This window comes from Bacillus rossius, assembly GCF_032445375.1.
Source record: "Bacillus rossius redtenbacheri isolate Brsri chromosome 4 unlocalized genomic scaffold, Brsri_v3 Brsri_v3_scf4_1, whole genome shotgun sequence".
Taxonomy (NCBI): domain Eukaryota; kingdom Metazoa; phylum Arthropoda; class Insecta; order Phasmatodea; family Bacillidae; genus Bacillus; species Bacillus rossius.
This window is the reverse complement of record NW_026962010.1, coordinates 24,647,745-24,660,525: the sequence shown is the minus strand read 5'-3', so window position 1 is coordinate 24,660,525 and position 12,781 is coordinate 24,647,745. Positions and strand designations below refer to the sequence as shown.

General features: G+C 36.6%; 1 protein-coding gene across 1 annotated transcript in view; it reads right to left on the bottom strand.

Annotated features, from left to right (window-relative positions):
- The window catches only part of LOC134541492 (nuclear pore membrane glycoprotein 210-like), an 88,418-nt gene that overhangs the window by 35,936 nt on the left and 39,701 nt on the right, over positions 1 to 12,781 (bottom strand). The window contains exons 9-10 of the mRNA XM_063384982.1: positions 10,293 to 10,514; positions 2,978 to 3,236 (exon numbers count right to left, since the gene is read on the bottom strand). Coding sequence (XP_063241052.1) covers positions 2,978 to 3,236; positions 10,293 to 10,514 — 481 coding nt within the window. The remainder of the gene's footprint in view (positions 1 to 2,977; positions 3,237 to 10,292; positions 10,515 to 12,781) is intronic.

Genomic DNA, 12,781 nt, shown 5'->3' with positions numbered 1-12,781 from the left:
ATTCTTGGGCAAATTGAATATCATATACTTAGTCAATCTTTAACATAAGCTTTGGAATACATAAATGTAATAAATTATGTTCTCGTGATTTTAACAATTAAATATTTCTTTGCATGAAAAAAATAATTAACTAAAAAAATATTTAAGTAAATTTATACTCAAGGACTAAAAATTTTTATTTTTATTTTAAATAATATTGTATTTATGTATACTTTTCTGAAAAAAGTAGATTCAAGAAAACAAATTTTCTTCTTTTTTATTTTGTTCTTGAACTTACTTGACAAGCAATATTGAACTCCTACTTTATACTTTCGGTATAGCACTTTTCGATTTATTCTACAGATTTTCGCCCGTGATTCCAGCTATACACTTCACTGACACCTTGAGCACAACAGTCAGTGCACACTTAGTTCTTCCATACCACCCGCGCTTGTCTTCGATAAAATCTGAACTCAGGTGGATTCAGCGTGACTGACTAAGCCTGCAGTCTGAATCCACCTGTAGGCCGCTGTTGCAACAGCTAAGAAATTTACACTGCTCGTAAACAGTCTGTATGTAACTCGGAACGGGATTCCAGTTCATTCGTGTATATTTATTCATCATATTGTGCAACTTTAAATTCATTAAAAAAAATATGCAAAAAAATAATATGCTAAACATGTAATAAGTGCCAGAAAATAATAATATTAGTAATATTTAGTGTAACTAAATACGTGAACCCTAAAATACAAAGTTGACGATGTGTCGTTGGTTGGAACACTTGTTTGTTCCTGACATTTTTTTCTCTACACAATTTTAAAGTGAGTTTGACATGCACTTTTTCTTCAAGAAGTAAGTTATAAATTTGTTTGTCTTTATTGCGATTTCAAAAGTTGATTTGTGTCTAAGAGTAAAATATTTAATATTATTTTCATCATTTTATTCCCAGTTTTATTACTCAATCTATTAGTAGGACGTGATTTCTCGTCGCGGTGCGAAAGACTTTTATAAATGAAAGCGTAACTGTTTGTGCAAAACCATTCATCACACAAATGTCAGTTCGAAAGTATAATGTTGGAAATTTTTTTGATTATATAATTTTTACAAATTTTTTTCTGAAAGCAAACGCTAACGCATCGATTTTTGGTGACAGCATTTTTTGTAATGTATGTAAATCTCTTAATTATGTAGAACGTTCATTAAAAAATAAAAATAAATGTTTTAATTAGAATTGACGATTGTTTGCATTTCATGGATATTGACTGGATCGTAACACTAATTTGATGTTTAAAGTTAATAAACACTGTCAGGAAGCAAGCAAGGCAATGCGAGAACATTTTCGTTTTGGTTGAATGTAGCGAAAGGGAAAAACAGTCACCTTTCTTGCCACAATCTTGTTCGCAGATAACGCAGGTATAAGTAGTAAATGGACTCCACACAATGACAACCCTCCCATTATTCCGCCCCCCTCGCTGAAACGCCCTCTCCCCCCTCCACCACGGCGCAGGCGACAAGCTCAGGTATATCGCCCCGCCCAACCACTGGCCGTAGCACGTGGCCAGTGGCCCAACGCGCTAAATATTTTTACTAGGGAGGCCCGTTAACTTCCCTCCTGCCAGCTAGCCAGCCAACCAGACAAAGGAGTGTTAGAAATACCAGCAGCGCTTGCTGACTACATAGGTACCTGCTCCACCCACTTTCCTTCCTCCTTCACTTCCCCTCTTCTTGTCCGACAACACTGCACATCAACACAAGTGCGCGAGTCCAGCTTTCTTTATCTTTATGTCGTTTGAGATACGACTAACTGCGTACGTCTGTCACGCCTCACGAAAGTCCTACGGAGAGCGGACAAACTATAATACCAGTCTCTGTATCACTGCCGCTCACAATACATGGCTTGCTTTTTGATGCATGCCAAGCTGCCCTGCCCTTAGATAAACCCAGAAAATCACGTTTTTAAATTTTTTCTCAAAAATGTTTACAAAACAAGGAGGGAGGGGCCTTTACGAGAGCAAATACAGTATAACTTTACACAACAAAATTTTTTTTTCCTAGCATAAATGTCGAACTCCTACTTTTCAAACTTGATTTTAGGATAAAATGTGCGACGATTATGCGATAAAACACGGTACTTTATTTCTGTAAATGGTCTAGGTTGTTATGTTTGAATTTGTTTACAATTTAAATCTAGCAGCAAGAAAACTACAATTGATACAGATGTATTACCAAGCATTAACATTCCTGCTTCATATGCTGTAGAACTTTTTTACATAAGAATGGTGTGAAATAAGTAAGAACTTAATCAAATATAATATTAATCACTGTAAATAAACTTGTACACATAGTTTTGAAATTTTTTTAATAGTAATGTACCTAGTAATTTAATTTTATAACATGTACAGTACTATGAGAATGTTAAGAGATAAACATTATGATTTACTTTAAAACTTAACTAAATAACTTTCATAACGAAACATTTTCTTTGTATGCTTCTGAGGGCAACAGTGGTTACGCAATGCATAGTCATGCACTGAAGTCGAAGATGGAGCCACAAGACTATGAGTGACAGATTAGCGACTACTAACAGAGGGACCCAAGCACCATGTCTGACATGTATTCTAGCGAGAAGCAGAGCAGAGCATCACCAGGTGGTCTGCATACCTGACCGCAACTAGGTACAAGTACCACTAGACGCTACTGTACCAAGCCAGCCAGCCTGCCGAGCTCTGCTCCAGTTCGGCACCAACTCTTGAAGAATATACACCCATTTACCAGTAACACTAACAAGTCACCAATGGTAATATGCGATGTGCCAACATTCTCACAATCCCAGAGTGCTGACACAACCGGTAAAAAACCCTTGCAACTTTACGCTGTTATTTGTGCATGTGTTATCTAATGGTACCAGCTGGTGAGAATGTCTTTGTGGTTTATCATTATAGCACACATCCATCTACCAACTTGTTTGTCCTGTACAGAATTACTATTTCAGCCATACCTGTATCACTGTCGAAAGCTTGATGGACTGCAAATATGTTCATGACGTCCAGGTTCTTGACGGGACTGTCAAACTTGAGCTCGCACATGAAAGGATAAGTGGTCATCGCCATGACGGAATGGCAAGTGTTGTTTCTGGCGACTATGTTGTTAGCTTTGTTCACGTCCCTCTTGCTGGAGAGAAGCAGCGGGATGCTGTACACCATGTCTGGCCTCGAGTTGCTCAACGCCCCCATCCCCGGCATTGGCAGGAACTTTATCTGAAATGTACGCCGTGAATCTTATATTACTTACCTACTCCACACAACTTAAAACACTTAAATTCATTAAAAAACCTTAAGAGTTTTATATCTTTTTCATTGCAATACAGAATAAATACAATAGTACAGTTGTTTAAAACAAATATACTGAGATGAAATTATTTAATAGGTAAATAATTTTTAAAAGATATGATATAAATTTTGATGACCATACCTATTCTTGTGATCATCACTTATTTAGGGATTATTTGCTAGTGCTGGGTGAAGTTCGAAATTTCCAAACTGAACCGTACAAGTGAGTTCCGTTTGGTTCAAAGTGTCATGTTAATTAGTTCGAAAAATCAAATGTTCTTTGGTAAATTTGTGTCAGCCTCAAACTGTAATTAGTAGGCCTATGCGGTCTGCGATTTTTTAGTTCCTTTATTTACGTTTTTCCAGAACCAACATTTGAAATCATCCGTTTTGGTTACTTCGGTATGTTTATCTTGCTTTACGAGCTTTTATATTAATGTAAAGTTTATACTGCAGAAAAATTAAAAATCTCATTCGTTCAGTCTCACCAACATCTTAGAATATAAAATATCTTAAAACATGGCACAATATGTTTCAACACTAATTAAGTTGACAGTACTGGTGTTTTTCGATTGGAAAGTTATGATTTGTGGCCGTTGCACATGTTAAAGGGCAACAAAATAAACAAAGCAAGCAAGCAAAATTTAATTATTGTGTTACAAAATAAAGAACATTACAAGAACGTTAGAACGTTACACTATTAAAAGCCAACCGCATTAGAATTGTCAGCAAAATATATACACGAGTACCGATAATGCTGAACTGGAAGATGATAATGTATTTTCACTCAAAAGATCTAGAAACCAGCAGTGATAAACATAATCAATAGTTTGTGGTTCGCTCAAAAATACTTAAAAATTGAAGTATTATGCTAAAGCAAAGAAAGTATTCGTTTCTTTGTTGTTGAACTATCAATTCCAATAGCATTTAGACGACTCAGAAAAAATGACCAACTTCATTCATATTTTTATTTTCTCGATTAAGAAAAACTATTTTTAAATATTTTTTCCTTTTATAATAACTAGTGATGGTTCGAATCCCATTTTTCTCTAATCCGAATCTGGAATCCGAATCCCAAACAGTACCTCGAATCCACCCCTCGAATCCGAATCCAGTTCTCAAGGGTTAATTATAAAATAATTTATAAGTTAAGAGAAAAAATTAAACATTATGCAGAATTATTTAACCGTTTAAATTTTTATTTAAAAAAAAACAAGGATTTTGACACGGTCTGGATCAAGACGATTCCGTTTTTGGTCACATATGTTTCCTGCAGTGCTGAACAAACGTTCAGAGAACACTGTCGCAGGTGGTGAACACAAATATTTTTTGGACAGTTTATGTAGCCTGGGTGAACACGCAGACTGAGTTTTCCAGTATTCGAGAATGTTTATTTCTGGGTTAACTGTAAGATCACGTAAGAATCTGGTCACTTCATCAATTGCTGTAGAATCCGACTTGGTGGATTTAAGGCATTCAGGCATTATCTGTGAGTACAGTGATTCATGTATCCACGGAAATCGGAAAACGAAATTCAACATCCGACGGAACAATATTTTGTTGTTTACCAACTTGACATTTGTTTAAAGTCCCAAATGAAGGTAAACGCTTTCCTGAAATATTTAATGGAAACTGAAAGGCGCCATCTTGGCTTCAATGGTTTTAGGCCATAAGAAATATTGTCGTGCGTCTTTTAAAATTAAGCCTCACTAAAGCATAGTGATTAATATGCCCGAAGTTAAAAGTGACGGGGTGTTTTCTCTAGTTTACCCATAAATTTTTTTTTATATTAATATTAGTTATTTTTTATGTTGCTCAAAATGATTGGCTAACAAATTCATTGGTTGGCCATCATGGAATTCTCAGATAATACAAATTTTAACGTTGGTAGTCTACACAAACCAAACTTGGTCCTAAAAAAATTCATAAATAGAACGTGTATCAGAATATTTAAAATTGAATTGCGATTAAAATAATAATTGTATAATGTATTAATTTTTGTCATTCATTATTTCATTGTTATTACTACATGTGCGACTGTAACTTGTGATGAAAGTCTGCATTATTGTTGTATTACTAAGTAACAGATTTCTTGGTAAAGTTATTTAAAAAGAAAATAAGATTCATATTTAGTCTAGATCCTAAATGTGCTTTATTTTATTTTTTAGCATATTCTGAGAATACATATGTGATTAATGCCTTATTTAATGCCAATATAGCGACAATGCATCCATGTTCATGAATATAAAGTAAGTTTTTCCAAATCAGTACATGCTTCATAATTTTTTTTATATAATAACGAATTAAAAGTACAATACAGTAGAACCTCGTTAATCCGTGATGCTCTAATTCGGGAATCCGATAATCAGGGACGATTTAAAAGAGAAGAAAAAAAGAGAAGTAAAAACTGTCAGCGCTTAAAATTAATGTCACGCGGGCGGGGCGGGGCGGGGGGGGGGGGGGGGGGGGGGCAAACACTACAAGCCATCGCGTGGGCCACCAAACTCTGCAGAGCTGTTTTTACCGACCCTTTGTGTCGCCCCCTTTCAGCTGTCACATTTGTCACTCTTTAAACTTGAGGGGGGATGGCCTGACTTCTGCTTCCCGTCTCCCTTTGTTTGTTTCCACCCGCCAACGCAGGGCAGGAGCCTGGCGAGTGACGTGTCTGGCTGGTATTCGGCTGTACGATGGGGAGGGGGGGGGGGGGGGTTGCAAGGCAGTGCTGTATTTTTTTAAGTCGAGACACTAATTCGAAGACAGCCGGCCCTTACCGTGAACGGCCTTAACCCAGCTGCACGCCGTTGTCTGAGAAGCTTGACAAGACCTTCCGGGCTTTTAATCGCTAGTCCGTGAAATTCGGTAATCCGTGATTATCTCGGTCCTGACCATCACGTATTAACGAGGTTCTACTGTACCTCAATAGGATGTGTTCCAAGGAAAACATTAACAGGCTAAGTAAATTGTAAGCATTTAAGTTTTTAAAGTACTACATTTTAATCAATATTTTTCCTCGAATCCCGAATCTTTTCCCTCAAATTTCGAATCTTTCGAATACTAGAGATTCGGTGGGATTCGAGGATTCGACCGACCCATCCCTAATAATAACCAAAACCAGAACAGAAAACAGAGATTCTTGATCCAAAACCTGACAGGAATATTTACTGTGTTTGCAAACACTGAGGAATATTTTAACAAGGATCGTCAAAGTTTAAACCAAGAAATTTTGTCATTGCTTCGGCTGGGTTTAAAGGTGAAAAACCAAGGTTGACCCAGTTCTATTATTTGCTAATAATTGAAAAGATTTAGTAAAAAGTATACGAGTGGTTTTATTTTGGTGCAGTAATGTAGAGATCTGTGCAACCTTCAAATTATTTTACAAGCAAGTTACTGAACTGTGTGAATAACAGCTATCAAAGACATTTATAAAAACCAAACTACTGTGCCAAGTGAATGAAAGTATTCATGAATAAAATCTTCCTGCAAAAGCTTCATTACTTATTTCAAGTTATGTTTAAAGATAATTTGTATCAACTCTATAGGGATGATTCCTGTTTTTAACATTTACATGAAGATAAAATCTGGAGAGAAAAAAAAAACTAAACATTATAATGAGTATGTCCTTGATATGCATGTGTACAGTACAATACATTTAGACCCATATGTAATATTAGGTAAAGACTAGGCATGTGCGAGAAAGACTTTTTTGAATTCGAGACGAGATCGAGAAAGCAATTTAAAAATTCTCGAGAATCGAGTCGAGATCGAGAAATCTGTACTTTAGTTAACAGGATAATATGATCCAAAAAAGTAAAACTCAATAATCTGACAAACATACATAATTATTCAATAATTTTATCAAGTATCCACAAAAGACGATGAATGAAACATTAGTTTACAAAGAAAGAACACTCTAGTGGCTAGCCTAATTTAAGGTCTAAAGCGGCTATTTAAAAACACCAGCTTTTCAACATTTTCAGCCAACAAATTTTCACGCCTAATGCTCACAGTGTTTCCAGCAGTACTAAATAGTCGTTCGCTTTCAACTTGTGTAGCTGGTATTGCCAGATACCTTCTTGCTACTTTAGCCAGAGCTGGAAAGCGTATCTTGTTGTTTTTCCACCAGGTAAGTGGGTCACCGTTCCTTGGAATTACATCTTCACGTAAATATATTTTTAGTTCTTCCTCCAGACTTGATGATTTAGTCCTAACTGATGATTGTGATGTCTTCTTCAACACTTCAAAACTTGACCACAGTGAGCAAGTCTCTTTAGCTTCAGTCACCTGCTCCAGTTCTGGTTCAGGACGATAATCATTTTCAGGTTGCTGATGTGAAGTGATGTATTTCGTGCACAATAACTTTTCATGGTCCTGCAATATCACAGTCTTGAATCTATGGTCAAGCGCCATTGAAAGAAGATCTTCTTTCACACAAGAATATGAAGGAAATCTTGATTTTAAACCTCTTTGCAGTGATTTAGCAAATGCAGTACCAGATTTGCATTGGTCTGTTTGGACATAGTTTGTAAGCATTGCTTCAATTCCATATATCAATGGGATTTTTGATGACAGTGTTGGGAACTTTGAGTAACATAACTCGGTTGTGGCCTCATCTATTGGTTGCAAAATATGTGCAATGCTAGCAGCTAGTTTCCACTCACTAGAGGTGAAGTTCTCCACTGCCATGGTCTCTCCTAAATCAGCAGAAATGGGCACCTGCTGCTCAACAAGACGTGACAGCATGGTGTATTCACTATTCCATCTAGTTGGCACCAGGGGCGTAGCCAGGGGGGGGTTTTAGGGGTTCAAACCCCCCCCTTAGCACCAAATCTTTAATTAATTTCTTATTCATCACTCAAACAAATTTCATATTAAATTAATAAAAAAAAATTACCATTACAATATTTAAATTTAAGTACCGAAAACTGCTAAAATAGCACTATTTTACACCTTAAAATCCAAATTTTCCCGGTGGAGGACCCCCGGACCCCCCGCTTTGATACGGGGGGGGGGGGGGGGGGGGGGTGAGGCCATGCTTCTTAACACCCCCCATACACAAATCCTGGCTACGCCACTGGTTGGCACCATTGGCAGTAGCTCGTGAACAGGTTTGTTTAGCTTCACTTGAAGTGCATGCAGCCTCTCACGAGCAACATTACTGTGTCGATAATGGCCAACAATAGCTCGTCCTTTTGCCAAAAGTGCTGTAATATCATGTTCATTTTTTGCATCGTGCAGTGCCAACTGTAGTGTATGTGCAAAACACTGAACATGATGAAATAAGGTTTTCCTTATGGCACATTTAAGGTTTTTTGCATTGTCTGTTATGACATAAACTGGGACTTGATCAGTTGGCAAATTCTATTCTTCCATTGCCCCTACAAGCTTTGCATGTACTGCATCTGCAGTATGTGAGCCTGGAAAGTGGTAATTGCCAAGAATATGGCATTTTAATTTGAACTCTTCTGTTAGGTAATGGCCTGTAAGCGAAATGTAGCTTTCATGTCTCCTAGATGACCATGTATCGGTAGTGAAAGAAAGCGACTCCAGACCATTGATGGCATCTGTACTAATTTCATCAGCCAGTTTGGTTCTTTCCTCTTGATACAACTGTGGTATAACCGTCCTTGAAAATGTTGTTCGCGAAGGAATCTCGTAGCTAGGTTCTAATTCGTTGATTAGACCTCTGAAGCCATGGTCATCCACCATGCTGTAAGGTTGAAAATCACAAGCCATCATGATATCAATTTTTTTGTCTATTTGATTTTTCCTCACATCGCTGATGCAAAGCTTCTGTTTTTTTGCAACACACTCAAACATTGAAAGTTGTCGACTAGAAGTCTTCTTTTCTTCAGCAGTTATTTTGTTGAATTCTTTTTCAGCGGCTGGATGTTGTTTCAAGTGCCGCAAAAGTCCACTTGTCGAGCATGAAGGCGTTTTAATAATGTTATTACACAATTTACATTCGCCACCTTCTTTCTTTTTTAAATAAAAGTTCCATATTGTGGCCATTTTCCGTTCTTTTTTATCCACACCACTAACACTTTCCTCCATCGCACTCAACTTTACTTGTTTTCGGTTTGCAATTACAACTTTACCTTTACACTCACTTAACAGTTTATTTGCCTACTGTCGTATGTAAACATACGTTATTGACTCCATAGTCTATACAGTTTCCTTGAGCCATGGACGGTACTTGATCATGAAAGTCTGAACATTCACCACTATCGATATGTCACTATCGATACGGACCGCAATTTAAACATCATGTTGCTTGTTATATACTGCTGGCCGTGTGTATAACCTAAGGCCATAAAACAAAATGCAATCGCGGAAGAATTCTGCAGTCATGTTTATATTTTTATTTTTTACCGTACCGTTTTACTTTAAAACTGATATTGATACCGAAAATGATTTATTTTTAAATTTAATGTTGGTTTTATTAACGGAAAATAATCATTTTCTTCTGTAGTTTAATGTGATAACCACAGCACAATTCATTGTTTACGTTTACCGTTTCATGTAGTGACTTGTGAACGGAAGTTGTTCGTTTTTAACTTTTTAATAATTTATCGTGTATACTATCGTAACAAGTATATTTTATTTTATTCGATCAACGTTACGTTGAAGATATGTTAATTATTTCAACACACAACGTAAAATGCTGCCTCAATATATTATATTACCTAACCTATTTCTTGTTTACAAAATTCTCGAAAATTCCGAGCCAAAATAATTATCTCGAGACGAGATCGAGAAAATTTCTGTCTCGACTCGTTCTCGATGATGCCGAGACTCGCACATCACTAGTAAAGACAAGATGCAGAGTAAAGACAAAATATTAAAATTTTTGATCATTAATATTCAAGTAGATAGCAAATGAGGGAGTGAATTTATGACTTTATGGGTCCATTATTTTTTCAGGGCTTGTGATTTCAAAAGTGAACATACATAAATTATATTTTGTGTTAAAATGTAAATACTTACAGAGTCAACAGGCACGATTTCAATTTCTAAAGTGCTGGCATCAAAATCATCAGCCAGCCTGTAGCGCACAGTGACGGAGCCTGCCAGCTTGGCCTTGCCTATGCCTACAAACGGATCCAGCTTGAGCATCTTCATGTCGGATGTGTTCCACAAGCCTGGCTTGCCGTCGGGCCTCATCATCGCCGACGAGAAACACACCACGTCTCCAATTGTCAGGTGTGTCTGTACAAGCCAGCAAACATACAACTAAGATACATGCAAAACCATAGCCTCTCACATGGATGACAATATTAAAGTAATAACGGATGAGGAAATCACTGTATACTATATTGTACCTATTTATTGAATAATTCTGTAACATAAAGATTACAAACAATATTTATTGTTTACCAACTTTAACAAAAAGTTATGGTGTAACTAATAAGCCTATTTTCCCGCAAACTTTAAAAATATCAACGAATCAACAATAAATTATGCCTGATACATGTTCCATGCCATGGCCAGTTAAACTCCATTCAAACCTATCAGTCATTGTTTTACTTATATCAGAACACGGGAGGTTACTGTGTTTTATCGCAGAATCGTCGCAACCATATTTTAGGCTGTCAAAATTGGGATAAAAAAACTTCTCGCGTAAACGTCGCATGATGTTTTTGGTCCCGCTAGTAGATGCCGAATGCTTTGTGTAGGTATCTTTTCCGTATAAAACGATGTATTTTAAAGTGGAATTCTAATATTTATTCGGTCATTACCACTTACTTAATAATTTAACGGAAAAATATGACGTTGTTTGGCGTGTAAATTTTCTTATAAAGACATTTTTAAAAGTTATTTCCTTTATCTGATCGTCTGCGTCGCCGCGGTGTAGGTATAATCTAAATCTAAAAATTAATTTCGGTCATTACCACTTATTTATTTAATTAACGGAAATACAAAGTTGTCTGACGTGTAAATTTTCTTTTAAAGACATTTTTAAACGGTATTTCCTTTATCTGATTGTCTGTGTTACCGCGGTGTACCGCTTATAAAAATGTAGCCAGCGCATCATTCATGTTTGGTTATGTTGCTTCCCGTATAGAGCGCGCGCACGTAGTCGAATATCGATATCTCGCCGATTGGTTGCAACACGCGCTGTCTGTCAGGTGCTGAGTTAACTACATTTGATAGCCCGCATTCTTTCGTGACAAGTGTGTACTACGACACATTAGTCCACGTCTGATTCAAGCGGCTTGCGTTCGCGTTAGTTTTGGTTTTTCTATTTAAAGTTGAAGAAAGGTTTTTGTTTAAGGAATTATTAATATAGATTGTTTGGCGTGCTCTTGTATACTCCGCATTTTTTTTTTTAAAATAAACGTACTTTCCATGAACGGGTTTTGTTTTTATGTATAACTTTACCTAACAAAAAAATTTTTTTCCGCACAATGGTCGCACCCCTACTTTTCAAACTTGATTTTAGAATAAAATCCGCGACGATTATGCGAGAAAACACGGTACTTGTTATTAAAATAATTTAGAAAGGCATTTATACTTGTAAGACAACATTATATCCTAGACTTACAAATATAAAAATTATGAAAAAAGATTTTACAATGAATTAGAAGTAATTTATAAAGTTTGATGTCATAATTTTAAAATCACTATCCATCAAAGATTTAAAGTGAATAGTTTTAAGAGGCACCTAGTTTTGCATGAGCATTGGTACTTGTTTATCACTAGCCTGCAGGAGAATCACTATGCAGGTAGCGTCCATCCCTTTATTACCGTTACAGGTAATCAGAGCATCGGGGACTGAAGCAGCCGGGAGGGTGGACCAGAGAGCAGTGTTGAGACAGAGGCGCGAGGTAAGGTAAGAGACAAGCAGTAGAGAGAGCCACTGTCGAGCCAAGCTCCAGTGGCGATATTAAATAGTGGACTCATGATGTTTAAATATTTATAATTCAAGAAATAGTGTAATTATTAGTTGATCAATTAAACTGTGTTTAATTATTGCGGCTATACTTTCTGTACCTGGTATCCCCACTTATAATATCGTCAACTTTACTACAATTGCATTAAACTGTGCTCTACTTTGCCTTAACAAGTTGCTATGTAAATGTGATGTAGACATACAACTCAAGCTGAGAGATACATTTCCCTCCCTTGGAATAGTGTTAGGAGAAGGTACTTAAGCCAAAAGAGGAGTCACATTTTCATACAAAGAAGTTTCAGGTCCAAATTTCCCCCCTTGCCTTTATTTTCGAAGTGCAGCTAGCCCACCATCGACAGATTCCTGAAACCTTCCTTTCTTGTCTGGCATTAACACAAAACAGTCACCACAAAAGAGAAGAAAGAAATGTGGTTCTTTCCCCTGGACTGGTGCGAATACTGGTTTTTCAATGCAAAGCTAATATTGAATTGAATGTTAAAAATAATTGTGAAATTGAATCACACTGCAAATACTTATCTCAGTAATATTGTATTACACTTAATTTATAAAATACCTGAAGGAA